Source organism: Penicillium diatomitis (assembly GCF_028827545.1).
Source record: "Penicillium diatomitis strain IBT 30728 chromosome Unknown utg000004l_segment0_segment0, whole genome shotgun sequence".
NCBI classification, from domain to species: domain Eukaryota; kingdom Fungi; phylum Ascomycota; class Eurotiomycetes; order Eurotiales; family Aspergillaceae; genus Penicillium; species Penicillium diatomitis.
The window spans coordinates 4,393,654-4,420,931 of record NW_026623176.1 but is presented as its reverse complement, the minus strand read 5'-3'; the positions used below and the strand labels follow the sequence as shown (position 1 = coordinate 4,420,931).

The window sequence follows — 27,278 nt, the reverse complement described above, 5'->3', positions numbered from 1 at the left end:
GATCTCAGACCGTCAAAGAAAAGAATGAGAGAAAGGAATGTACGACGAACGTGGTGACGGGGAGGAGAAAGAGGAAAGAAGCTGGTTTGCGGCGCGAGATCGCTGCGCCTGCGGTATTTGAAGAAGCGCCCTGGTATTTGGGGACTCGCGGCTTAGTGCCTGTAGCTGCCGAGTGCTGCCTCCTGGAGGCAGCGATGCTCCACTTCACATGGCAGACTGTCGTCCTATTATCCAGGTCCAGACCCAGGCCCCTCCTCCACATGAGAAAAATTATCCCATTTTGATCGATCATGATAATAGTCATCAATCACGACACGTCTTTCGCTGCAGGTACGGGACCCCGGAGAGACTTAGTGTTCAGCCAACCCGAGGGGTATTCGCTGGCTGAGCCAATGCAGGGCATACCTTTTCCTCTGTCTCTCATGCGCTGATAGAAGGACCTGGCCCGTCGTGGCAGCTTGTCCGGCCAGTTTTTCGGCGAGTCAAGCGGATTCACGATAGGTGGGGATCCTGGAGTGATGGATGAACATCACTAGTCAGGGGCACCATCGGAATCTGATTGGAAAGCCACCACGGCGGCTACGGAGCGGGTGGATCGCCCGAGGAGCAACCTGAAACGCATCGTCGCGAGTCAGACCGCGTCGATTGCCGGTAGCCCGAGTAAAGAGGGGAAAAGGCCAGAAAGAAAGGCACTTCTCAAACGCTGGTCGAAACAGACTAGATCAGTCTCCTCCAATCACCACCGATCGTCACCTCCTCCAGGAACGGGCACGGAGGTCGCTTCAATAAGCCGGCCATAACCATTGCGTTCAAGACCTCACTCTTTCATGTCTTCATGAAGCATCATCATCTTAGTTTACTACTAATTCGGCATAGTAGAGAAGCTGAGCTCAGCCGAATCAATCGAGTTGACCAGGTGAATACCATGGCTGGTGTTCATTGTTGCCATATCGACCTCGCATTCCTGGAGACTGCCCCCGTCAGTGATATGGTTGCGTGGTGCGACCGGGCCAAGTATCGACCATAGGAAAGTGATGCCAAACCAATCAGGCTGAGCCACAGCTATCACTCACAGTATTGAACCGGCAGTGAGACATGTAGCATGAGACTAAATGATGAATTTTGAGATAAAGGAATCCGAGAATAGTATCAATGATAGAAACGAAGAGGGAAAGCGTCAAATAGTTGTTCTGACTCTTTGGTGTCCATCTTGGCGGTGCACGTGCCAGGCGCTGGCCCTTTGGCACGGGACTGAGTCAAGAATGGATGCAAAGGACACACACTCCAATTTAGTCCGAGTTAGCCGATGCTTGGCACTATATCCTCGAGTACTATGACACCAATAGTTCGGGCGATATTTCCCTAATTCGATGCAACCCGAAATGAGACCTCGTGGACAAGATACCAAAATGGCCTTTTTGGCATGGCTTATACCATTGATACATCATGGGGTGAATTTTGTCTAAGCCTCTCGGTGGGTATTCACAAGAATGCCCTCCTTGTGAATGCCACCGCTGTCTTAATAATTGCGCTGGGAAACTAACCAACTTATACAATCCCAAGCAAACTAATCAAACGGGTACCCTGCATGGATGTCAGGTGACCAGCTACCCATTGCAGGAGTGTAGACAGACACGGGTCGATCTTGACGATACATCGGCGTGAAGTGGGCGTGCCTTGAGATCAAGGGATCACCCATTTTAGATCCATTGTCCTGCGTCGAATGTCCATTTCCTTGCAAATTCTACCTCGTCTTTTCACCCCGGCGATGCACGACACATAGACCCGATCACCGATTTCCAGTTGCGACGCTTATGCACTCTCCACCATCGCCACCTCGCCGGCCATCCATTCATCCGTGTCCGGGTCCTCGATCGCCCATCAACTGTGCAACAACACAAGTCCAACTTCATCCGAAGAAATCGTACTTCAGCTTTTCGTTCTCCTCCGCCTTGTCGGTTTTTGACATTGTTGCGGGTTTAATATACCTCAGTCGATCACGTCCATTCAGAATGTGAGAGGGATCCATCGCAGCTTTTTCGTCATGACCTGTCAACATGAGCATGGATTAGCCAAGAGCTTCCAATGAGGGAACCCCTTCTTGAATCATTTTACTTACCCAGCTCACTGTTGACCCCGGCATGAGACGAGACCATGGGATCTTCCAGATCGAGCCCATCTCCCAACAGAGGGGGCTGTTGCTTCTCACCTCGACGGAATCGTCCTCTCCGCCTGCTCTGAGTGAACGTCAAGTCGATGGCGCTTCGCGGAAGCGGCGAGTCGCTTTCCCGGTCGTATAGGATTTCCACCTCGGTGACTGGGGGAGTCCGCATGACTTTTCCGAGCGGGACAGAAACCCGATTGCGCAATGCAATGGACGGTAAAAATTTGCCGAACACGGATGGTGAATGTCGGAGTTTTCTTGCGGTGAGACAGACAAGGTGATGTGATGCTTGCTTTTGGTGCGCCGGGACAGGGTCGCGCGGGACCAGGCGCCGGCTTGCAGAGTATTTATGTCTGCTAATGCCGCCCAGCCCTCCTGGGCTTGAGTGGCCACGATGGCGAAGTCCCAGGCTGGTTTGACGTTCACGTGGGTGAGTGAAAACAATGAGATGATAACGGTCTTTCGCCATCAGTTTGGTGTTCCAAAGTATCCGATTGATGGCGAGGCAGAAGGTGTATACCTATTTTGTTCCTCCCAGTCCAAGACCTTACTACAAGGTATACCATGTGCTCTTCTGGCTCTTTCTTGACGATTCTAAGTGGATCGACACAGACTCCCTTGTTTCTGCATCAAAAAGTCAGCTATAGCCACGAATGACACGCAATTGGGAATCCATCAACCTCCATTTGACTTTCTCACTTACTGCCCTGCGTCTATCTTGAGAATGTGGTACGTACCGACCCCAGAACCCATTTCGAATCGCTCTGGGCCGTGACCCGCCACCACCGGAGGCCACTCATCTCGTCTTGCCTCGTTGATGGCGATGGGAATGTAGGTCAATTACAGGTCCAGTGCGTGGGTGGCAGCCCGCAGCTGGAACGCCACTCCGAACCGCCTGTAGCTTGCGTCTTGTCATTCTCAGTCCACGGGCCTTCCATATGGAACTATGTCCAAGTAGTCGTGTAGTAGTCGAGAAAAAGGTGCATCCACAATCGATGCATGACAGAGCGTGAATAACACGAATGGAAGTGGGTCGGGGCAAAAATCACCGGGCGAGGTCATAGGCACGGTCACAGATAATGGAATACTCAAGCCTTGTGGAAGGCAGCAACGGGTATACTTCAACTAGCAACAAGGCTCCATCTTCTCGGCTGATGACGCTTTCCATGTCTAATCAAGAATTCTTCTACTGTGGACGACGAGACGGTCTTGCAGTGTGTTATCAGCTGCGGCGGGATGATGCTTTTTCGGACGTCAACATGGAGGATACGTCCAGGGATCAAAGGGGTTTCCCTGCAATCTCAACTTTTGGCGGGCCAAGCATGGAGGCAGCAGCTCGGCTTGCCATGACAATGGATGTTTCCGACTACTGACCCGGTTTAAGAGACTGCAAAGACCACCCTTTGCCGGTTCTGCGGCCGACTTGTTCTTAGTTGATGCCCCAGCCCCAGGCGAGTGCTTATGAGAAGAAAGAAGATACAGTCGAAGACAGGAATCGAAGAACTCTAACAACTTTGGCATGCTAAGCCATAAACTTCCAGGTGCTCTGCTGACCTCATACCCGCTTCTCCACAGTTGCGTCGATCATTCATCTCGATCCCGTTACGCGTCTTAATTTTGAGCTTTGCGGATCAGAATTTCAACCAGGGGACGATTTTCTTTTTCCTCTTCGTTATCGTTCTCGGTCATTTGTTCAAGAGAACCTGTAGCGTTGTTTTATCGAGGCATGAAATCGACCAGTGTTTTTCTGATGACATCCCCGGCTCAAGTGACCTCAGCCGTTACCATCTCTAGTCTAAGTGAGGGAGATCCTCCGGATCGGGCCACTTGCGGAATAAATCCTGCAAGTAATCCTTCGGGGCCGCAAGAAAACTCGAGATCGACTGGTACGGAGCCGCCGGAAGATTGGGATGTGCTCTGGTCGGCGCGAACCATTTTGTGCGGCCGTAGGATCTGGCCAGCCGCTGGCTTTCCTCGGCGGTGATGGCTCCCTCCAATTTGACCAGGTCCTTGGATTCTTCAATCTGGGCGTGAGAGGCGAGATCGTCCATGAGCATGGTCAGGGTTGGGACGAATCGAGGATCGGAGGTGTTGAGATCTTGGAAGACTTGCAGTTTTTCTTTGATCTGTAAAGAGCGAGCGCGAGCGTGAAGGTACGGGTCAGTAAGTGGGCATTGGGTCAGTGTTTCAGAACAGGACTGGGTTTCACAGGGTTTCTGAGGACATGGTGGAGTCCATGACCAAAGGGAGCACTCCCGTCGTTCTCGCGAAGCTTTACGTTCTCCCCGGCCGACTCCATCTCCGACTTACCGTTTGATGCTGGCTTCGATCGTGGGTCGCCTCACCCGGTCCCAGATATCGGTCGAGCGCAGGGAAGAGAACAAGCTCCTCGCCGACGACATGCCGCGCGAGGCCCCAAGTCAACTGATTCTGGAATCGAGTCTGCTCGTCGGGATCATCGCTGTTGACCATGCGATCGTAGTAGGCCTGTAATTCGCGGTGATCGGCGCTGATGACGTCCGTCAGACGGTTCGTGTTTGGAGTCATGGAGTGGTCATTCAAGATCTCGGGAAGGTTATCGGGTCGGACGGAGTCGCAAAGTATGCTGCGTCGCAGTGGTTCTCTGATCGGACTAAGTGTTTTGTATGCCTCTCTGGAGCTGCAGCTTCAGTCATACTCCAACCTTGTGTTGACGGAGTGTTGAAGTACATTGCCCTTCCCGGTTCCGGTCCCGCAGGCGCGTCTCCAGAGACATGTGTCGACTGTCAATATGGGATCAATGTGGGATCAATATGACGTGCAACTCGAATCAAACGGAACTGGATATCCGGGCGATCCCATCGTCATTGAAGAGTCTCGAGTCTGGACAACCGTGGTTTACCTTCTTGGGGGCCACTTGGACGCTCAGCCTCTTGGCACCGGATCGCATCCGAAGGCTCGACCACAGATTGAGGAGAAGCCAAGAATGTGAAGACGCGGGGGGATCGCCTCGACCGGTCGAGTCCACTTTCCAGGTTGGCTGTCATGCAGTCTCGCTTGGGTGCAGACATGACTCGCAAAGCAGACTCTTGTGCCGCTGTGGACACGAACACTCTCGAGAGTCTCGACTTGTCGGGGCTCAGATCGACAGAGAGAGGAGAAAGCCGCCCGAGCGAGTCTCTGTTCTGAGTTCAAATGACCCATCGAATGCTCCCCGCAGGACCGTGGCCCGATGCGTTGTCGCATGCAGACTGGCCGCGGATGGATGGGTGAGTCAAGCGCAGTGACATCTCCAACTCCAACTCGAAGGTACCGGCTCACCATCAGGATTCGCATGTCCTTCCCATCCCGCAGCTGCATCTCCCCGAGCAGGTGACCCACGGCAGGGAAATCATGCAGACAGGGTCACATTTGGAGCCTCTCCGGCTGCGGCCTTTTCGGGGAAAGGGGATTGTGGAATGAAGCAGGCCTGGGCCGAGTTGAGTCTGACTCCGAGTCCTATATCGGCTCCATTTTAGGACTCGCCTTCTCCTCCTTCTTCTTTTTTATTCCCTCTCACCTCTTTCACATGATTCTTGATTCTGTCTGTTTCTCTTTGAACATGCCTCTCATCATCGGTGGTTTGTGACTTTGCGCCCCCGTCGCGGCCTTGTCAGGCGACGCAGAGCGAAGCTACTGAATCCCCAAGTGACTCTGCTACCTCCCCCCCCCCGTTGTACGTCACTGGGATGTCCTCCGCCAAAGAATGTACGCCTGAAGCTGGAGTACTAATGAGAGATCGTGTGTTCATCTTCTGCAGACGGGATCCTCTCTAGCAGAGCCTCCCATCTCGATCGCCAGTCTCACACCCCGATTCCAATCCCCTTGGAAAACCCCAGTTTACCATTTCATTGATCTCGTTTCCACACCAACGCAAGCACACCCCTTCTCCGACGATGAGTAAAACTAGGATCGATCAGCCGGCCCCAATCTCGCGGGGGCTCTACACCCGCCTGACAGAATGGCTGTGGCCCGGTCGGGGGAGTAGTCTGCGTCTTCCCAGTGAACCGCCATCGCCATCCGCCAGCAGTCATGGCGCAGATATTCACGCAGCACGGGGGACGCCTGACAACCTTCACCCTCCGCGAGTACGACTGCAGATCGAGCCCCGTGCGAGCGTCTCGCTGGACTGCAAAGCCTGTCGAGAGCGGGGGATGGTGTGCGATCAGATTCGACCGCAGTGCGAACAATGCTATGAGCAGCAGACGCTATGCTTCTACGTGAGTCCGAGTTTCAAGGGCCAACGGCAGAAGAGGACGAGACGGACAGATAGGGTTATCGCGCAGGTTACTACAGATGAGACCACGAGGAGCGCATGTGTGCTTGCATGTGCGGCAACGGGCGACTGACGCTGCGGGGATAGAGTTTGGGACCTTGTGGGAGGTCCTACCACGATCCAACTGTTTCCAGGAAAACTCTCCCCCTGTATATCGCCAATCATGTATATACTATACTACACGACATATCCACGAAACTGAAACGGCGCAAATGGTGATTTGCTTTCTCATGAGCAATTGATGGTTTCATCAAGTTACCGCATCTATGGTCCCACTGGAATCATAGCAGTATGAGATCCGTGTAGCGGGACAGGAGACGCGAGTGTCATGACTACGTGAAATTTTTTTTTTCCAAGTACAGCGACTTCAAGAGTCGATATTATTTCAAACCCACTTACCCTCCAGACACTGGCGAACAGGGTGAACTGATATACATAACAGCGAGTCCATTAAACGGCGTGCCTCTGACTTGATCATCTTGTCATTCATGCCATACCTGGCGCTGGAAAGACTTCCCCAATACAACCGTAGCTCACTCCTTGACCTCTCGCTTATGGAAGACATCTGCTTTCATCAGCATCTCCACTAGTTGAACACAGCACCGAGCATCCAGCATTGAGACTCACCTGGAATCTCGGGCATCCACGAGGCTCGAGATTTGCAAAAGAACTCGCCCTTCGGTGGCAGTGCTTCTGGGTCGTCAAGGGATCCTACACAGATGTAGCGGAACTGTTGTTTGGCATTTTCCTGGCGAGCAGGACGATAGGATGAGCAATCGATCTCTCTTGAGATCATGTCGGGCTTTTGACTTACCCCAAATTCCAAGATGAAACTTCCACAGATATCGCAAAAGTGCCGGTAGATGGACACTCCGGACCCATTATCAGCCGCATGCTCCTTGGGCTGACCCTTGGTCAAGTGGAAGGCATCTTTGGACACTTTGGCCGTGAGACCGTAGTTGGTTCCGAATGCTTTCTGCATTAATGGCCGCTCAGACGTCAGCACCTCCGTCGTCACCGGCAATACTTTCTCTCCTTCACTATCTCGAAAAAACAATCACGTTCCCCTGGATTGACTTCCTCGACTTGCGCATTCCCTTTCAAAGGGTGATTGTACTGACTTTACAGTTCTGACAGTGGCAGAGTGTGGTGCGCGCATCATCTATTGAATTCAGACGCAGCTCGTACTCGATCTTTCGACAATAGCAGGATCCAGTCAAGGTGGGCATCTTGATGGATTGCGATCTACTCGGTATAATGGATGTTGTTCAGCCAGGGACACAGGAAGTCGATGGAAGTCTGACAGTGAGATCGTGTTGGAGGGAAATGAGGTATGGAGGACACACTGCTACGTGAAAGCACATCCCACTGGACATTCTCTGCCATTTCTATCAGGTTCCTCATCCCTTGAAACTGTTCGCCCGTCTTGGATTCTCAACTGGCAGGGACATCGATTGATCCATCCACTACATCGATATGACGTCGTGTTGGGCAGTCCTTGGCATGTTTGGACAGACAATCGTCGGGTTTGTCAAGCGCACGGGCCATACACTGATCGTAGCTGTCTCCAGTGTCTCGCTCTGGCTTTGATTGACAGCATCTCCATTCTACACGACCGATCTGGATGTGGAATAAAAGCTGGTCATGGTCATCTGAACTTGATGTTATCTGGTCGTAGATTCTCTTTCATCTTGAGTTCCATTCTGCTGAATTCCCGCTGAACTACTGCTGGCTGCCAGGACAGCACTAGGTTCAATCACATTCGACGCCCCTATAATTCTATGTAATCGGTGGACAGTGGACCTCCGTCCACACCCGCAGGAATATACCGATAACCATTGTCGGAGGGGGGGGGGAAATTGGGTATCCCACAGCTGCAACATGGAAAGACAGGCGCATTAATACTTTCCCCGCCCATATTTAACCTTCTCATTCTCTCAGTGTTGGGGTTCCCCAGACACTAATAACACAAAAATGCGCGACTGAAGGGCTGTGGCCATGGGTTGATCTAGAGTTCCCCCGATTTCCGGGCCCGCTGAAGACATGACGTACGCTTCAGTCTGCATCGAAGTAAATAAATTTTTGATCACTGGGATTTCCCACTTACATTTCAAGATCTACATCCATCGGTTCACCAGCTGGAAAAGCCTCCACTCGTCGAGTAGCTGTGATTTTCGTTGTCGACAACATGTCTCAACCGCCGTCCAGTGCCGAGTCACCGCTGGAGAAAAGATCGGTCGTCTCGTCCTTCCTGTTCTCCAGCAGCGCGGGATTCCCAAAAGTCGCGTTATTCAAGCGCAGCGAAAAAGTCAGAACTTATAAGTTTGTGTTTCCCCCTTTTAACCCAACTCCGACTACTTACCGATACCCCAACTGACCAAGCAAAGGCATCGTCTCGCTCCTGTCTCTGGCAGCATTGACAAAGGGGAAACACCGATCGCGGCAGCGTGGCGTGAGATCAAAGAAGAGACCACCCTGACACCTCAAGATCTTGAGCTGTGGCGCCAAGGGACACCATATACCTTTGGCGATCCTTCAGTCGGCCGGGAATGGATTATCTACCCATTCGCCTTCCGGCTCAAGGATGCAAGCAAAGGAGGACGTGGTGAATCCGCCATCCATATTGATTGGGAACACGAAAAGTGGGAATGGTACGATCCTCACGAGCTTGTTGATGATGAGAGCTTTGGAGGCGTACCCCGACTCGCCGAAAGTCTACGCAGAGTATACTTTGAGATGTGGTTGAATGAAGGAGCTAGCGGCGCCCTGCAATCTGGGCTCCAGCAGTTGAAGAGCGACCACTCGAGTGGCTCGAATGAACTCACAACTATTGGGATCAAAGCTTTTCGCGACGTCCTTGCTCATCTGGAGGTCCAGGAGAATTGGTGGGAGACTATCTGCGTCGCTGCCTGGCATCTCTGGAAGAATGGCCGTGAAAGTATGGGCTCCGCAACATTGAACGCGTTGCTCGGAATTCTCGAGGATATCGATGCCATCAGGAATCAAGGTCAACCTGATGATTGGAACAATATCCTTGGTGTTGTGGATCATCATCTCCAGAGCCGCCGGAAAACCACTACACAGATCATCGAATCCTTAACTGCCTACCTCAATTCTACCATCTTCACCGACCAGCCGCCGAAACAAGCCAGGAAGTTCACCGTACTGACTGTCTCGTCCAGCTCAACTGTAAGAGACGGCATTGAGGAGATATTCAAGTCATCACCTGAATCATCTCATCTCGACCTGCGAATTCTCGAATCAAGACCGTTGTTTGAAGGAGTGAGCATGGCTTCGGCGTTGGTGACCGCACTCGAGTCCTTTTCAAGAAACGACAGATCGAAGCGGCTGTCCGTGACTGTGTACACCGACGCTGCTGCAGCCATCGCAGGACAGAACATTGATTGTGTTCTTTTGGGCGCAGACCGTATCTCAAGTACCGGCTCGGTCAGCAACAAGACGGGTTCCCTGCCAGCCGTGCTTTGTGCCAAGCACGTTAGCCCTCAGGCCAAGATTGTCGTGTTGAGCTCCTTGGAGAAAGTGGCGGCGTCTGATCAGGACTCCGAGTCACAGGAAGAGGAGAATGATCCGGCCGAGGTGACCAGTGGCTGGGCCACGAGCGGTGTGCAGGGCTGGCAGGCTCTTGATGAACGCTCGAAACCAGAGACGACATGGTGTTCTGTTCGAGTGAGGAACACGTACTTTGAGTGGGTTCCGTCGGACTTGATCGATACTTTCATTACCGATCAGGGGCCACTGGGAACATCTGAAATACGTCGAACGGCCACCGAGGTACAGAAAAAGACAGAAAGATTCTTTGGGTCTCCTGAGTCCTGAGGAGCTTTAGCATAAGTTCACTGTATCAATCTGCTCTCGCAAAATACACTTGTAGCCTGTCTGCAATCCCTTCGGAGCTCCCGCCTGATTGACCTGATTGACCAGTTCGTATATGGCATTCACCGAGACCTGGTGACGCACTTGGGCAAATCCTATGACTGGCGCAACACACTACTAAAAGTGGGATAGTCGACTACACAAATTTGCTTTCTCAGCGGGATACCCTTTCCGACGAAAATTTTAGTCCGCAGCTGCAAGCGGATCTTAAAGTAAGAGGATAGAACCTTTTTCATTCAGCATACCAGGGGCGGGGAGCGCGAGCTAGCCACCTTAGGTACCTTACTTCACGCTGTCGTCCCCTCTAAGCTACCAATTGCACCCGTGAGGACACACGTCGAGCTGGCCAACTGCAGTCGGAAAAGCAATAGAGGATATGTAATGGTCATGTACACCAGTGTTAATCGAAGCTCAAGCCTACCACGTGTATGTACATGGGTCAAATAAGAAGAAACTCATCCCGACCATCTGCCATTGAAGGGAAACTGAAGGAGAAAGAGGACCTAACTTGAATCGTCGATATCCAAAAGAAGAAAAACAAGGAAAATGGGAAACGCCACGCATCCTTCCAGCTAGATATCAAAGACTGAGTAAAGCAATGGCAGAATGAGTAAGAAAGTAGAGATCATAAAGTAAGGCACGGCGGAGACGAGAGGACAGGATCGTCAAAAGACCTTTTGTCCACGCCGTGACAAAACCGGTAGTCATGGAAGATTATGTGCAGAAAGGAGGGTCACTGATCGTTGAGAATGAACAGGAGATACTGTGGTTCAGTATTCAGGAATCGCGAACACGCGCCTGGCGCTTCGCGGTACCGATGTGGGTGTTGTGGACTTTGGTTGCAAACTTCAAGCTCGTCAAGGTCTCAGAGAGATGAGCCTGCAGAGGGCTGACCATGACGAACATGAGCGTCTTGGAATTGCCACCGAGAGAGAATTGGAGTAGATATGTAAGCTGCAGATGAATGAGTGACATGTTCACGGGGAAAATTGTGGGCAACGGGAGGTTCGGATGAAAACGTACCTTGCTATTACGATATGGGATGTGCCCGCCATCCTTTCCCTGTCCAAGAGCAGCAATCACGTCGCCAAGCGAACTGAGACTGCGATTGATATTCTGTGTCTCCTTTAGGCGGTCACCGGTCACACCACTGTGGCTGAGTCGTTCGCTTCCCGCCAAGTCGACCAGATTGAGCGTGCCTTCACTGCGCTCGCCGGTGATGTGGTTCTCGCCGTTGAGTTTGAGAATGAACACCGAATGAGATCGAGAAGAGCGCTCATTTGCCTTGGTCGCCGCAACGGAGCGATTGGCTGCGGCATTCTTGAGGATCGTCTCGACCATCTCGGGAGATTCGAGCTTGACTGTGGTGATGTCGGTGATGTACGTCTTGCCCCGCTGCATATCATGACGGATCTCGTGTTTTTTACGGTCCAACTCATTCGGGTTGCCAAGGAGATCGTTGAGGTTCTCGTTATAGACCTCGACAAAATTGCCCTCCATGGTGTAGCGCCAGCCCTTATCCTCGAGACTTTGAGCAGTCTCGTAGATCTGATGCACGGCAAGTGGAATCATACCGTCTTGCGATGACATGGTATATGTTTTGCCACTGCCGGTCTGGCCATAACAAAAGATGCAGACGTTGTAACCATCCAATGCGCTCTGCACCAGCTGACTGATCTCATCAAACACCTCGGTGTTTTGAGAAGACGGACCAAACACACGATCAAACGTGAATGTGTTGTTCTTGCGAGAGACTATCCCAAGACTACTCCTCTCCTCAGGCCCCATCACGTTGATCTCTTTGGCATCTTCGGTCTCGTCCGGGTATTGCATCGGCGCAATGGATGAAGATGGCTCGCTGTTCAGAGGTGGCCGAACACGACAGAAAACTCTGATATTACCCTTAAGCTCCTGCACTTGGTTGTGCAGTTTGCGGCGAAGCGTCTCTTCCCGACGCAGCTTCTCCTTGGTGGCTTCAGTCTCAGCCAGAGCGTCCATCATTCTCTGATTGCAATGTTCAAATGCCTGGGATTGCTCCTCTCGTCCGCCCTCCAGGAACTCGATCCTTGCTTTTAAGGCTCTGATTGTTGACTCTAGCGCCACACTATTCGTACTGACAGTGTCGAGGTTGTGCCGGAGGTCATGAGTTGTCTTCATCTCGCGATCCAGGTCAGTTCTCATGGCTTGAATCTGGGCCTGGGCCGCGCGAATCTCGCGACTTTTCTTTTCCAACTCGATCTCAGTTTTCTGGATGTCCATGGCCGATTGAGTGGTAAGTTGACCTAGTTCTCGGACACGTGCAGCTTTCTCTTCCGCGACCTCAGTCTCGAATTTTCGCTTCAGACTTCGAATGTCCTGTTCGTGCCGGTCCGTCAACGAGTCCATCTCCTTTTTATTGTCTTGTCGTATTGTTTCCAGCTCGATGCGGTGCTGCCGCTCAAGATCATCCAGCGCAATCTCCTGATCTCTTTGGGCAACCCTCAAGGCATTTTCTGCCGCGTCGAGTTGCTGTGCTAAAGAGCCCATCTCAACGCGAAGTTTCATATTCTTCTCATCGATGCTGTCACGAGATTGTTCCAGCTCGGTGACTAAAGCAAGCAGTCAGCAATCAAGTATTCCACGTGGTATCGTTTCGGATTACTTACTTCTTGCTTTGTACACCTCGACGGCTTCTTTCAAGCCCTGGCTCTCCTGGCCTGACTGATTCACTCGGGTGAATACCCTGGCGATCACCTCCTCAATTGTCTTCTCTTTCGACTCAAGGTCCCACTCAGTATCTAAAGAACAGTTAAAATCTGTGACCGTGGAGTCTTTGGAAAGAAACATGGGAATGGGAGGCCTCCTAGACTTCTTGGAGGAGGACCTGCTGAAGTCTGTTGGCGTGGGCCTCGCCGGGCTAGGAATGGGTACTTTGGATTGCGGGAGAGACCTCACGGAGTGAAAGAACCGATCATTGGCGTCTCGTTTCTTCCGCTGCAGAGATGGTGGAGTATGGGAGGAAAGCTTGGGAGACACCTCCTTGCGGGGGCCTGGCGGGGTTGATGACTTGGGATTGACTGCGCGATGGGACAACCAACGAGAGACCTTGACAGGATGATCGTGGGGGCTTTCTTCGGGGATCATAATGGGACACGAGGAGTTGTGCAAAGTGTGGTAGATGGATTTTGGCATACCCTTACGTTTTCCAAGTATGCTAGCCGTGTGATCCTCAGTGTGGTGCTCCAAGGAAGTGGCTGGCCGCGCCATAGATGTCGAGGCACTGTGAGGTTTGCGTGTTCCCAGAGACGTTTGCGGGCGTGCCATCGCTGACGCTGGGCGAGCTCCGTAGGACATTGTGCTCGAAAAGTTGCTATTGTTCGGTCGCGAGGCGGTTGACCCGGATCGTGTTATCGTAGAAGAGGTGTATGAGTTCCCGCGAGTATGGGTCTTTGGTGCGCCCATCGCGGAGCGCGTTGTAGGCGGCTGCATCTTGGTTTCCACGGTGCTTGTTGATTTTGTTCGGGTCGCTGTCGAGGTAAATCAGTATCAAGCGGGACATCAGACGGGCGCAAAGCGGGATTTACGAGAAATTGCTTTCTTTGCAATGGTCCCAGGCGGCAAGATGCCTGACATGCCAGACCGCGCATTTGTAGTCGCAGAGTTCAGTTCTCGAAGGCCGACCTGCGGGATGCGCGAGCGAGTCGACGCGCGATGCTGGATGCGTTAAGCCCTTGGGTCAGTAAAAAAAAAAGAAAGTTGCGACCAAGATGATCGGGAGTGCAAGCGCACCATATTCTCGTCGTCCATTGTGCTGGTTTTGGCTCGCCAGGTCAGCGGCGAGTAAACTATCCTGGCGAGAAGGGCAAATTCGCGAGCAGCCACGGTCTATGCGATAACCTAAGTGGGGATGCTTCAAGCTGAGGTTCTCAAAAGCGATCATGTTAGCGGAGAGCATCCAGGCTCCGGTTTCTGGAGAGACGGCGGGTAAACAAACGCTGACTCAGCCAGGTGCATCCGACTAGCCCAAATCTGGAGTAGCGTGGAGCTATGTACCTCACGTGAGCCTCGCATCAACCGACATGAATTGCTCCACGTGAGCCTTGACGCAGATACGCTCGAGACAAGCAAGACCAAGTCCTTAGGGAGTTCAATACGATTTTTACAAGATAGAAGCCATTGACATTGACTCGCGCCGTCTTCGATGACCTTCATCCGCATTGACCCACTGCACCTTGTAGAGCGATCATAGTACAATAAATATAGTTCAGTATTCAAAAGTGACGACATCGTCTCGATGCGTTGTAGGCTGAAGTCTAGTCCACCGCAGGAGCAACTTTGTCCGGAGCATCGCAAGCGTGGACTCCACTCGGCCCGCTCAAAACAGAACAGCCTCCCAAGCCCCCCTCAGTTTCCGCATTCCTTGGTCGGTCGACGGCCGATTTAGCTCGCTGCTCTTCTCACCTCCACTCCACCAAAACCCCATTGCGAATCTCGTCTTCTCTGTTGACGGCCACCGACATCAATCATGTCAGGCCGGTTTGTGCGCTCTTCAAAGTATCGTGAGTCTATACTGCATTGACTAATGCGCTGCTCGTGGATCTCTCCCCCCGCTAACGAGCCTCAATCTGACAAGGCCACGTCTTCGGACGCTCGACGCGAAAGGTAGCGGAAAGACCACGCCTGAGCCAACCCAGTCCATGTGGTTAATTTCAATTCTAGGAACAATGCTACGATAACCTTCGCGTGTCGCGTAACGCTTGGGATACCAACCTACTCAAGGTGCGCTGCGACCCCTTACATCCTCTTTCTGCCCCCTAACTGCCATTCCATGCGCTCGCTTCTCACACCAGTGAGTCTAGGTCAACCCTAAGCACCTTGCTGTCAACTGGGAAGCTGGAGGTGGTGGTGCTTTCGCCGTCATCCCTCTTGAGGAACGTGGAAAGCTTCCTGAGCGTATCCCTCTCTTCCGAGGCCACACGGCGGTCGTTCTGGACACCGATTGGTGAGGCGCCTGACGAGTGAGAGTGAATTGAGCTGCGCACGAGGCAGGTGGTCTAATTGCATTTTGTTCTGCAGGAATCCCTTCGACGATGACTTGATTGCATCTGGCTCCGACGACGGAAAGGTCGGTTTTATGAATCTACTCTGATCTGCCACTGCCGCTCAGGGAACTAAGTCAGCAACAGATCTTCCTCTGGCGGGTTCCAGAGAACTTCACTGTTCGTCCGGATTGCGAAGCAGACGATATTAAGGACATTGCACCCGTTGGAAAGCTCACTGGTCACCCCAAGTATGTCGTTCTTTTCCGAGACAAATCAAGCTTTTGTAACAGTCGCTAATTCGTTCGCGCTATTTTTTTTTCTTTGCTCTCTGCAGAAAAGTCGGCCACGTGCTCTTCAACCCCGCAGCGGAAAACGTGCTGGCAACGGCCTCGGGAGATTACACTGTGAAGATCTGGGATATTGAGGCAGGTGCGGCGAAGCTCAGCTTGAACGTCGGTGACATTGTTCAGTCCCAGTCTTGGAGCGCCAATGGTTCTCTACTGGTTACAACTTCCCGCGACAAGAAGCTTCGCATCTGGGATGTACGTCAGGAACGGCCTGCGCATGAGACTAACGGCCACTCCGGAGCGAAGAACAGCCGAACGGTCTGGCTGGGTGAGCGCGACCGCATTGCGACCACCGGTTTCTCTAAGATGAGTGACCGTCAGCTCGCTCTCTGGGATATCCGTGCCGTTCGCGAGCCCATCAATGGGTTCAAGACCCTGGATTCGATCTCTGGTGTCTGCATGCCGTTCTGGGACGACGGCACTAGCTGCCTCTATCTGGCAGGGCGAGGGTGAGTGAACCGGGATGATCCTTCCTGACCCCAAGAGTGATTTACTGATACTATTTGCGTAGTGACGGAAATATCCGCTACTTTGAGCTTGAAAACGACAAGTTCGAGTTCCTGTCCGAGTACAAGTCCGCCGATCCCCAGCGTGGTATTGCGTTCATGCCCAAGCGCGGCGTCAACATGCACGAGAACGAGGTGACCCGTGTATTCAAGACGGTCAATGACAGCTACGTGGAGCCCGTCTCCTTCATTGTCCCTCGACGATCGGAGAACTTCCAGGACGATATCTACCCGCCTACCTTCGGCTTGACCCCTGCCATGAGCCCCTCTGAGTGGTTTGGTGGCAAGGAAGCCATTCCTCCGAAGATCTCCATGGCCAGTCTGTTCGATGGTGAGGGCTTGAAGGAGATTTCCGGAGTTGAAGAGAAGCCTACCGGCTCCATGACTGCACCTGCGCCAAAGCCGGCGGAGCCAGAGCCAGTCGCTTCCAAGCCTGCTGCCAAGGCCAGCCCGGAACCTACGCCTGCGCCCTCTCCGGTCGCCCGTCCAGCCCCTTCCATGAAGGAGCAAGGTGCGTCCATGGCCGCCATGGTCTCCAAGTTTGCTGATGATGAAGAAGTGGAGGGCCCTGCCGATGAGGATTCTTCATTCGAAGAGGTGTCCAAACCTGTGGAAGCTCCTGCTCGCTCCCCAATCACTGAGTCTGCTCCTGCCCGCGTCAGCACTCCCCCCCGCACAGTGCCGTCCCAGGAGCCTGAGCCCGAGGTCAAGTCCGAGGTGAAGTCCGAGGTGAAGCCCGAGACGAAGCCCGAGACGAAGCCACAGGAAGTCGTGTCTGTAAGTTCATTGACCCGGGGGCGAAAAGACGTGACACTGTGGAGCAGAGCGATTGTGAAAGCTAATATACATTCCATTAGACGACACCTGTCAACTCCACCTCCTCCAGCGACTCCAATGTCCCAGCTAGCACTGTGCACAAGGAGATCGAGGCCATCAAGGATCTGATTGCTCAGCAGACCAAGATCATTGCTGACCAGGCTTCTCAAATGCAGAGACTTGCATCCGAGGTCGAGGCACTCAAGAGCAAGCTGGATTAAAGCCGTGGAGTATTGAAATGGTCTTGTGGTTATTTGCAGATGGGGCATATGTGCTGTCTTTCCCGCGCGCGCTGATTACAGTGGTCGCTGCTGTCGCTGTTGGACATACAATCTTTGCGTATGTAAAATCTCTAGTGTAGTAGTGGACTTGATGTGCTACGGCCTGTCGATCGGTAGTCTTGTTCTCTTTAGCGAATTTGTCAATATCTCAGCTGGCGAAAGCAGAGTTTCCATGATCTGAACGATTCCTCGATTCCTTGTCCCGAAGTAGTCGGCCACCGACGTACCGCAATTAGCTTGGTTAGAATTCAGAAAATGTATCACATTGCGCACATTCTAACCCATTCACTGGGTAGCCGAATACCCTTCATCCATTTCCTGAGTCGATCGGGTCCAGCTTCGTGACTGCCCGCTATTTTATCCTTGCACGATATAATTCTGCAAGCTGGCACAGCACCCGTCTACATCCATTCATCCGATTCATTCCCAAGGTCCGCATGGAGGTTTGAAGCAATGGGACCACAATTCAGGCATCCGGAAGGCATCATTGTGATATTGAACATCCAGGCCAGGGTTCCTGTTCTTTGCTACCGTAGCACTCGGAGTTCGAATCGGCCATCTTCCACAGATAGGTCTCGTAGTCCGCCTGGTTGGGGGTGTGAATTCCATCCTTCTGCTTGTTGTGAATTTCGACTATCACCACGATCAGCAAGAGGCATATCAGATAATCCAATTGGTAAAACTTACAGTTCACAGCCGCAGGGACATCGCCTCTGAGATAGAAACCACCCTGGACAGTAGCAGCATGCTTCTGTCCAGCACCAATGATAGTAGACAGACCGTCCTGGCTGTGCGTGACGTGATAGCAGTACTGCTCGACAGCAGACCTGTCGTGGGCCAGTTCTTCAACAGCCAGACTCGCTCGGGTCGCCATGCCTTTGATGGTAAGGCCCTTGAGGTGATCAGCGACGAAGCCGAGACCAGACTCAGTCAAAGCCCGAAGGGTGGCAAGGTCCAGTATCAGGTCGACAATTTGTGGTGCGCAAACGACTACTTTAGCGAGATGAAGCACCTAGGAATGGATCCATGTGAGTATGGTGGAGTACGAGTATTTGGGTGAGACCTCGGCATCTGATTCGTACATTACCAACCAAGGTATATTTGTGACAATCCGCCTTTACATTTATTGCTATCCTTTACTTTTACCCTGTGGCTAAAATTTCCTCTTTTCTTCCATCGATTAGGCGTTCAATATGCAGACAAGTGGCCCAGCTACAACCTCGTCACCAACAACTGTACGGTTTACACCAAGGAAGTGTAGAAGAACATCCAGTGATGGAAATTAGAGCAATACACAGCTTCTGGTGCCTTCATTAGGGATTGATTGGGACATGGATGAGAATATTGGCGATTGTAGTCGTACATACTTCAGGAATGACGAGTTTCAGTACCCAGGGAAGGTGTGGAATAGCTCGCGATAGATTTGATGTTGATGTTGCAACTTTATCATACCCTGGATTTTCATACAAGATGGCTGCCCAAAATCGACTGGAATGGATGCAAAATGAAGCACTTTCCCTGGCATCAAGACCTCTTTTGAGGGTTTTAGGTTCAATAGTTGTCAATCCCCACATATTCTCAGTCACCGATCCTGAGTATTCTGCTTACGAGTTTGACCAAGGTTATTGCAATGTAGTGCGTCTATGATTGTAATTGATGCCCGAATATTTCTGACCATTCACAAACGAGGCACAAGCGAATTTTGAAAGAGATGGTATCGCGGTTGAGCCTCCCAGAACTCGTCCTACTTGACAATTGAAGAACTACAAATTAATAGAGGTCCTGCTCTTCCGTGGACAGAAAAAGGCTGATCGTCCTAATCGTTACTTTTCTGCCAGATTTCCAACAACTTCAGTGAGAATGCTTGTTTGACAAACCGCCGATAAGCATCTTGCTGCGCAGTTGCCGTGGCTTTCAATCCAAAAGTCCAGCATGCACCGACCGTCAGAGCAAGAAGAATCCGAATCGTGGGATTGTTATCCCAAATTGTCAAGACCGCGACGACACCAGCGAGGAGGGCCCTCTAGATGCTCAGACTTTTGCGAGAGACGGACGGGATTTGGTGGCTGATATCGAGATATGATATGCGAAAAAAAATTATGCTTGATGATAATGATTGCGGCAAGAGTGGAGTCAAAGGTTTTGGTAAATTGGTTTGCCGAGAGCAAGAGAAATTGACGGATAAAAAGGTCCCAGTCTGCGGCATGTGCTGACGGCAAGAGCAATTGAAATAATGCTTCGAATGCAGACTAATGGCTGAGATTCTTGCGCCATAATTTATTTGCTGAAGATTTGCAAGCAATGGCATGTATCAGAGCAGAAGAAAAGTGGAATTTTGATTTTGAGGATCAGAATGGAGAAAGAGGTTGGCTTTGTTCTACGAGATATGCTGGAAAGTAGACATCTGATGTCCGTCCAACAGTGGTTCAGAACCGCCCCCACTCGTGTCCCACTAGTGATTGCGCAGCTCCTCGCTCCCGCCGGCGCCGCTGTACTAAGATTAGGTCACCGAGGAAGAGGAAGATCTGATAAAACTTTAATGTGTCTAATTTGAAAACGAAACGACAATGGAGAAAATTGCACACAACACTTACACAGGATTTCCAAAAACCTAAAGTAAGCATTCTTCGGGACCCTCACAATCCCTCTCGTGCACCGGGAGCAGATCTGGCGTTGAAAAAGACACGCTGAACATTGTAGACCAAATGGCACGTAACTAAACGCGCCCGCCACCCCAAAACTGACGAGGACCAAGCCTGCGTATTCCTCTTCGTTCGACTCATCCTTTTGCCACGCAGGTCCAACTTGCACAGCTCCCGCATTCAGTACAGCCTTAGCTGCCAGACAACAGATTTTGCGTGGTCCACTCGTGGATCGAAAGCTCCTGGGCTATGCGCCTGGCTCACATCATGAACTACGGTCTCTTTGAAGCGCGAATAATTCAGAGATTGTAGATCTTGGGTGGATTAAATGAGATGGTAGGGTGCATCACCCGCGAGCAGGGCCCGCTCGTCGAATAATTTAGGATTCTCTTGAATGCGATCGAGTTGAGATCGATGAAAGGCCTCTTATTCGAACGGATCGCGCTTGGAGACACCCACTCGATGGAAATAGTCATTGAGACCGACGTCGGATGATTGACTGCAGGAGGACTTGCAGCACTGGTCCTTGAAGACAAACCTTGTGCATTGGTCGCGACGTACTTGTTGTTCAGTACTGCTAGAATTGAAGGCTTTGCCACAGTTCTCAAAGCAGCCCAGGCGGATGATATCCTCGCTTTGATTCAGGCATTTGCCGCACCCAGTGGCCGAGACGAGATGTGCTTGAAAGATAGTCAGACCAACAAGGTCTGTATGAAAAGTTGTATTGTGAGAGAGGTACAATGGTAATGATGAGTATAATTCAACGAGTGAGACTGTCGGGGAAAGGAGAATGATAAATAAAAATGGATGCTAAGGCTGTGTTTCAGCTGTGATGATGTGCCTCTTCAGCTAGAAATACCAACTTTGTGAGACTCTGGCTCGCCAGTTTAACATGCTGAAATATCGTCCCCGCGAATTTCAGTCTAGCTTGAAGCTCGGAGATTTTCGTTTCGCCAGCCTATTGATCATCCGCAAAAGCCACCGCGAGCATTGGATCAGGTAAACTCTGATGAAACCCAACAGCACCTCTATTTGGCATGGGGTCCATATTGGTTCTTTATGCTCCACAGCGACCGCTACAGTCGAGTCTATTCGTTTTAGTATCATGTTGATCTCAGTAGCGTCAGTTCTCTACATGGAGAGGGCGAGGGTCCTGTTTGTGAGGGTCCGATCAGCTGCTTGTCTGGTGCAAGTACATTCCGTCACTTCGTTTGGAATTACCTATCTACGCAACCTTTTCGGTTCCCGCCCTCCACCTCGCCTTTTTTCTGTTGTCTCGTCCAGATTTTGCAATAAATCACACTGTCTGCACCAGGCTACTACTTCGCTAACAAATAGAGTGTGCTTGTCCGGTTCGATCTTAATGATGGGCCAGAAAAGTGCGTGGGTGTCATGTCGGAGATTTTTCCTGATCGTGAGGTGCCACAGCAAAGAATTCTGTTAATCCAGTGTCTTGCCCGGCAAGAAATGACTTCTGAGCTGTGCCGAGGTCCGGTCGATGACTATCATCTAGAGAAAGCTCTAGCTTTGATTACTTATGGGAACCTTGGGCGCAATGATCGGCTCCCAAACGTCGTGACCCATGGACCTCGGTGTTCATCCATCAATGAATTTTCTTCTTCATTTTCGAGCTTGACCAGTGGCTCAATACCGGCGGCGGAGATGAGAGCTTTGCTCTGTCTAATACTTCTTACCCAACTCTATGTCGCAGATATTGATCCAGAGAGCTTCGTCTCCGCTCCATCAGAAATCGAAACTTCTGCGGACTGTTTGCTGGCATCATTCATTGGCGACGAAAGCTCATCTGCCACGGTGAAATTCATGGATTTTGACAGAGCAATCAGCGAGTCGGTGGTGAGTCACCTGACCTTCATCACGAGTGGCTTTAGAGATCCAAATTTCTGACTTGCTGCAGCCGAACCTGTTTCTTGGATGGCCTCGCATTTTGGGGCCTCTAAATGTGGCCAAAACACTACCACCTCAGCCTTCCCCGCCATGCGTGTCTCGAGCTTAGGGAATTATGCGTGAGCCTTTCACGCCTGGGTATAAGACTCCGAGTCTCCGACACTAGGCAATAGTCGTTTATTGACTTTGCGTCTGTCGAGCCAACTCTTGTTGGGCTTGCCCGATGAATCTCCCATTGAGGTGAAGAAGGTGCGAAGCTGCTTGGTCACAAGTGACATCGCCAATATCCATGCTCACATGTGGGAAGTCAACCCAGAAACGTGTTATGTACGGCGCGTCCTTTCCAAAGGACTCTTCGCCACAGACCAGACTGCGATCCGGTGTTAGCTTACAGCTAGCCCCTACTCAACAAGGCCTTCGTGGGATTGAGCAGCCGCGAATATCTGAGGCAATTGATGTCAAAGACGAGGCACAGTTGGCGATTGGACTTTCAGTCTGTGGCCTTGTACTGAAAGCAGATACTAAAGGGAACAGTTTTCGCGTGCAGACTGACGTTGGTCTCCGCTGTTCCTATCCTATTGACGGGGTGGAAGTTCTGAGCTTTGAAGGATACATGGTCCTAGATGAGGCTTTTGGATCAGTTCTGGGTACTTTGTGACTGGTGATGATGATTCCCTTTTGTCGCCGTTGATGTGAATTGGAACTTTTTGTCGCATAGTGAACCTATATTGGATTTCTTTTCTATGCAGTTGGAGATGAATTTGGGTCCGAGCCGTTATCGGTCTGGTCAAATAATGAGGCCGGCTCACAAAAAAGCACTCCGTTGGAACCGCGCCTCTTGACGCCTTCCAAAATGGTCTAGCCTTATACAGATGATCCGGATTGGGTTGCATCAGATCAGGTGCGTCGAGAGAAATGGTTTTGAGCACTAGGCTGCCCTCGTACGCTATTGGAGCTTCATATGCCTTGCGCCTATTACTTCGTCCAGCAGTGTCAGGTAAAGTCCGCCCTCAAATTGATCAGACTGAGTGACTTGACCAAGATGTGTCCGCTCGTATAAGCCCGCATGGCCCGCTAGGACCGAGATACGTCAGGCTTCTTGGCGTTCTCTGACCGAAGAGGCGTCTGCCGATCAACCACTTTCCGCCCCCAACGGCGTGTCGCCCCCTCTTTTGGGGACCATGATTGAGGCAAAACGTCGCGGTAAATTTGGAATGTGTACCACGGCAAGAATCCCCAAGTGCGTTATTCGCCTTTGAACCTTGACCGAGGTAATTGCGAATTTGCGAGTCGCGTCTGATGGGTTCACTCCCATACCAGAGTGGAAGAGCTACTGCCAAGTCCGCCACAGAGAGCCTCACCTGTGAATCGTTCCTTCTGTTGGCACTGCTTCTTGGCATCCGAGGTGCATGCACGCTACAGTACTAGTCGGATTGAAGGACCAAGTCTGTATTTGGGCATTTTCCCTCCCCCCGTCGTTCAGAGTTGTCAACTCCCTTCCTCCCAACCCGACGTTAATCTGAAGAGAGCGTCATGGGCGTACCAACCAGCTTCACACGTTGAGTTTCGTTGCCATCAGATTCGGAGGATACTCAAATACAGACAGACCGGGGACTTATCGACATGGAAGACAAATCTGACCTCGGGGGCCAAAATTGCGGTCACTGCAAGGCTTCTCGAAGAGGTCGTTCTCGGCGATGGCTCTCCAAATTGAAGGCGAATCTCTCCCCGCGGGTTGTGGGAAAGAGGAAAGCTGTACGGAACAACGTTCTCCTGTTTATTGTATTTGTGATTATCGTGGGAGGCATCATCGCACTGTAGGTCTTTGTTCACTTCTTACCAGCGATATTCGATTGTGTTGACATGCCGTATCGTTTGTAGTGTTTGGTTCTCCCTCGTGCTTGCTCTAATCCATCGACTGTCTCCGTCGACCCCATCAAATGGATTACAAAGAATTGTCCAGAGCTGGAAAACACCGTCGGATTCGATTTCATTATTGAGTCCATGGCCGCACGATTTCAGTCAAGGCATTGTGCCTGTCTCCTGCCATTCGCACAATGACTACTGGCTCTCGGTCCCATTGTTCGAGGCGATTGCGGCCGGATGCACAGGTGTCGAGGCAGACGTTTGGCTCCGGGAAAACAAGACTCTTCTGGTCGGTCATGGAGAGAGCTCTCTAACTTCAGATCGCACGTTGCAAAGTCTCTATATCGAGCCACTGTCCACAATCCTTTTGAACTTGAACGGCAACTCATCGTCAAATGATGTTACTTCACCTGTGGGTATCTTTGACATCGACACCACAGTCACTCTCACCCTTCTCATCGATATCAAATCCGATGCGATCACCACCTGGCCGGTGATTTTGGATCAATTGAGTCCATTGATCTCCGGTGGCTGGGTATCGCACTGGAATGGCACCACCAGGAAGCTTGTGCACGGTCCCATCACCGTCGTCGGGACAGGCAATACGCTCTTCCAGCAGGTGACTGCAGAACACGACCGATACGTCTTCTTCGACGCACCCTTGCACGAAATTTCTCAAAACTCATCATACTCCTCCGAGAACTCATACTATGCTAGCGTGTCGGTCAAGAAAGCAGTCGGTATGGTCTGGACGTGGGGACCCACGCAGAGTCAGAAACGGACTATGCAGGAGATGATTGATGCCGCCACGGAGAGGGGACTTGTCTCTCGATTCTGGAGCATTCCTTCTTGGCCGGTGAATTTACGCATGCAGATGTGGCAGTTTCTGGTGGAAAGTCGAGTAGGGATGTTGAACGTGGACAATGTTGTCGAAGCTACCAGATGGAACTGGGATTGGTGTACGGTGGCGGGATTGGTGTTGTGTTGAAGGAAGTGTTGGTGATGAGGTCTGGGAGTAATCTTCTTGTTAGAGCTGGCTGTCCCAACTTCCAAGTATCTCACAAATGACTCCCGCACAGCTTCACTCTTCAGATACCCATCTCGAGGCTTGCAGCTTCGTGCGCTTGGGCATTAGACATTCCCCGACGGTGGACTGCACACGACCTTCTGAGATACATTTGACGACTGAGCATTGCCCACGAGAATGGCCTTTCACTGGTCTTGATAAGCTAAGTACGGTAGTGAAGGCACCCCCGCCGAGTCAGAGACCAGGCCCGATTCACCCATCTACTCGGGGAGGGTTCAACTGAGATCGAATAGCTGGTCGAAAGAGAGCGCAAATCAACGGGATTGTCCGCAACCCCAGGTCCTTTTTTTTTCTCTCCGCCTGCTTCACGCTTCGTAGTAAGCCAACCTTGAACCATGCACATGTAAACCTGGACCGGATCCGTTCTATCGGCACAAAGATCTCACTCGCCCGAAGACGTGAGACTGATCTCGCCAAGGCGGATCGAGGAAGAAAACAAGACAAGACGATTCTCTGTCCATTCTTAGTCGAAGAGAGGTAAAGGGTACCAAGCTTGGCCGATGAAGTGTAATGCGGGGTGTATCATGCAGAATCTCGAGTTGGGTAATCCACAGACGACTTGCTCATCCTGGTCGGCCGTATCCATGGACAGATGACCCGTCTAGTCGGGCTTCGTGGACGCTCAGATTGGGTTAGTTCAGTCACCTGCAGTCCGCTGGTCTTTGCACTTGGAGCCAGCACTTGGAGAGGGTTATTCCTTCTCTTCGTCCTGCCGACTTCCTGATCCCAACCGAGATGGAGATAAATGCGGGGTACATGACCCCCTTGACCAGGTCTGGGCCCTGGCTTCCAACGGCCCGACATTTCCATCCACAGTTCAACGCCGATGCCAGACTGTCAGGACCCAGCAGTGCAGCACAGTCAACTCCCTGGTATTGGCGCATTCGTCACCTTGTCTGCAATTCTTGGGTGGATTGTTGACATGGCAGACTCCCGTCTGGATTTGCAGCCGTGACACGATCTTACGGGCTGAACTCGATTGAACCGTGACTGTCTAAAAGTCTCGACTGCTGCGAGAGATGCCCGAATCCGAGGTGCAGGTGGGGGACTGCCAAATGATGATGGATAAGTAAGATTGGTTTCTTATTGACCAGGCGAACCTCTCCCAGTGAACCGGGTCTTAACGAGTGCTATTCCTGGGCTCCTTGTGGACAATATGATAGGGTATGCGCTCGCGCTCTCTCTCTCTCTCTCTCTCCCGCTTGCACGGAAGACTCCTCTCCTGGACGTTGACACTCCTCTAAGACGCCCCGCCGTCACTGTATGTGAAGACCGAGACAATTGATGCACTCACCACCTCGGCACTGGGTAAGGCGACGGGATGCAGGTGGAGTGGAGCAACGCTGTTGGAGCGGGTCAGCCGTTCGATGTCGCTTGGAGGGAACCACCAGGTGAAACAGAGACTCAATTTATCCAAAACACGTCGGAGGTCTCTGAATGCACATGGCGGTACCTCAATGAACTCGACCTCTGAGATAATAATCAGGCTTGGGCTGCGTCCATAGTGCCATGGCAGTGGGCCACGATTTGGTTGATGTGGATCGATCCGAGGTACTACTACCTCTTGTGGGATGTTTGTTTGCTTTGAAGCATGGAGCTTCATGCCCATGGTAGTACTGACTACTGTATACTTCCAGAGAGCGGCGTGCTTTTTCTTCAGAGATGAAAAGATTTCGGTTTGACACAGTTCGTCCAGATTGGGACGGCGGCACCGTGGGATCAACAGGGCACTCCGCCCCGGCAGTCGTCACGATGAAGATTTGCCGGCGTCACTCCTTCCCCGGAACATCAACCTTCTTCTGTTGCCCGTCGCATGTGCACTCCCCGGTCCGATCATGCAACAAAGTGCCTAGTTCTTCAAATCATCTTCAGTGAACTTGTCAACCCCGCCTTGGACATACGTCGCATGCAGTCGCTGACTTTCTGGGCCGGTAATGACCGTCATACGGAGTGAGTCCGGTCTCAATGGGGAAGCGATTCCGACGACTCTCTCGCCCATAAGCACCGCCAAGCAACCAGGGACGGAAGTGAAGAAATACCTCCAGTGGTGAACGAGGGAACCCTCATCGACATCAGCCCCATGAAGAAAGTGAAACACCCAACTGGTCTCCGCCAACGGCAAAAAAGCTCATAAGGTTGGCTCTGCCGGGACTCATGTGGAGTCGGCTCGAGACCCTGCATTTGGGGACCCACGACTGACTCCTGCTGCCCTCTTCGGTAAACGGAGGAGGCCTTGCAGTTCTTCAGGGAAGTCCGGTTGGGGCGTCGGATGTACATTTCACACTACCTTCCGGCGGGGGATCTGCGTCAACAATAACCATCTTGAGAGGATCAAAGCACCATGGAGGGTTGATACCTGTTGGTCTGGTGCTGTGGACGAACAAGAAAAGAACCTGACCGTGCTGACAGGACGACAATACTGGCCGGACAACCAGAATGAGCCCGGATGGTAATT

At 51.7% G+C, this 27,278-nt stretch overlaps 9 protein-coding genes across 9 annotated transcripts; 4 read left to right on the top strand and 5 right to left on the bottom strand.

Moving 5' to 3' along the window:
- Positions 1–1,909: 1,909 nt before the first annotated feature.
- N7539_004658 (uncharacterized protein) lies at positions 1,910–2,333 on the bottom strand (the record flags this gene model as incomplete). Its single annotated transcript, XM_056934260.1, has 2 exons — positions 1,910–2,049; positions 2,120–2,333. 2 exons carry the CDS (start codon positions 2,331–2,333, stop codon positions 1,910–1,912), a joined length of 354 nt encoding a protein of 117 aa, XP_056791801.1.
- A 1,621-nt stretch (positions 2,334–3,954) lies between these two features.
- Positions 3,955–4,711, bottom strand: N7539_004657 (uncharacterized protein; the record flags this gene model as incomplete). Its single annotated transcript, XM_056934259.1, has 2 exons — positions 3,955–4,290; positions 4,475–4,711. The coding sequence occupies 2 exons, from the start codon at positions 4,709–4,711 to the stop codon at positions 3,955–3,957; spliced, it is 573 nt and encodes a 190-aa protein (XP_056791800.1).
- Positions 4,712–4,934: 223 nt separating this feature from the next.
- Positions 4,935–5,135, top strand: N7539_004656 (uncharacterized protein; the record flags this gene model as incomplete). Its single annotated transcript, XM_056934258.1, has 1 exon — positions 4,935–5,135. One exon carries the CDS (start codon positions 4,935–4,937, stop codon positions 5,133–5,135), a length of 201 nt encoding a protein of 66 aa, XP_056791799.1.
- Positions 5,136–7,044: 1,909 nt separating this feature from the next.
- N7539_004655 (GFA family protein) lies at positions 7,045–7,687 on the bottom strand (the record flags this gene model as incomplete). Its single annotated transcript, XM_056934257.1, has 3 exons — positions 7,045–7,206; positions 7,273–7,434; positions 7,580–7,687. 3 exons carry the CDS (start codon positions 7,685–7,687, stop codon positions 7,045–7,047), a joined length of 432 nt encoding a protein of 143 aa, XP_056791798.1.
- Positions 7,688–8,646: 959 nt separating this feature from the next.
- On the top strand, positions 8,647–10,295 carry N7539_004654 (translation initiation factor eIF-2B subunit family protein; the record flags this gene model as incomplete). The annotated part of the gene is made up of 2 exons (XM_056934256.1): positions 8,647–8,780; positions 8,846–10,295. The coding sequence occupies 2 exons, from the start codon at positions 8,647–8,649 to the stop codon at positions 10,293–10,295; spliced, it is 1,584 nt and encodes a 527-aa protein (XP_056791797.1).
- An 834-nt stretch (positions 10,296–11,129) lies between these two features.
- Positions 11,130–13,820, bottom strand: N7539_004653 (putative kinesin family protein (KlpA); the record flags this gene model as incomplete). The annotated part of the gene is made up of 2 exons (XM_056934255.1): positions 11,130–12,940; positions 12,998–13,820. 2 exons carry the CDS (start codon positions 13,818–13,820, stop codon positions 11,130–11,132), a joined length of 2,634 nt encoding a protein of 877 aa, XP_056791796.1.
- Positions 13,821–14,856: 1,036 nt separating this feature from the next.
- N7539_004652 (coronin) lies at positions 14,857–17,263 on the top strand (the record flags this gene model as incomplete). The annotated part of the gene is made up of 9 exons (XM_056934254.1): positions 14,857–14,890; positions 14,965–14,993; positions 15,051–15,110; positions 15,191–15,333; positions 15,408–15,456; positions 15,518–15,621; positions 15,708–16,169; positions 16,232–17,003; positions 17,084–17,263. 9 exons carry the CDS (start codon positions 14,857–14,859, stop codon positions 17,261–17,263), a joined length of 1,833 nt encoding a protein of 610 aa, XP_056791795.1.
- Positions 17,264–17,807: 544 nt separating this feature from the next.
- N7539_004651 (uncharacterized protein) lies at positions 17,808–18,197 on the bottom strand (the record flags this gene model as incomplete). The annotated part of the gene is made up of 2 exons (XM_056934253.1): positions 17,808–17,956; positions 18,011–18,197. The coding sequence occupies 2 exons, from the start codon at positions 18,195–18,197 to the stop codon at positions 17,808–17,810; spliced, it is 336 nt and encodes a 111-aa protein (XP_056791794.1).
- Positions 18,198–23,493: 5,296 nt separating this feature from the next.
- N7539_004650 (altered inheritance of mitochondria protein 6) lies at positions 23,494–24,724 on the top strand (the record flags this gene model as incomplete). Its single annotated transcript, XM_056934252.1, has 2 exons — positions 23,494–23,687; positions 23,752–24,724. The coding sequence occupies 2 exons, from the start codon at positions 23,494–23,496 to the stop codon at positions 24,722–24,724; spliced, it is 1,167 nt and encodes a 388-aa protein (XP_056791793.1).
- Positions 24,725–27,278: the final 2,554 nt, after the last annotated feature.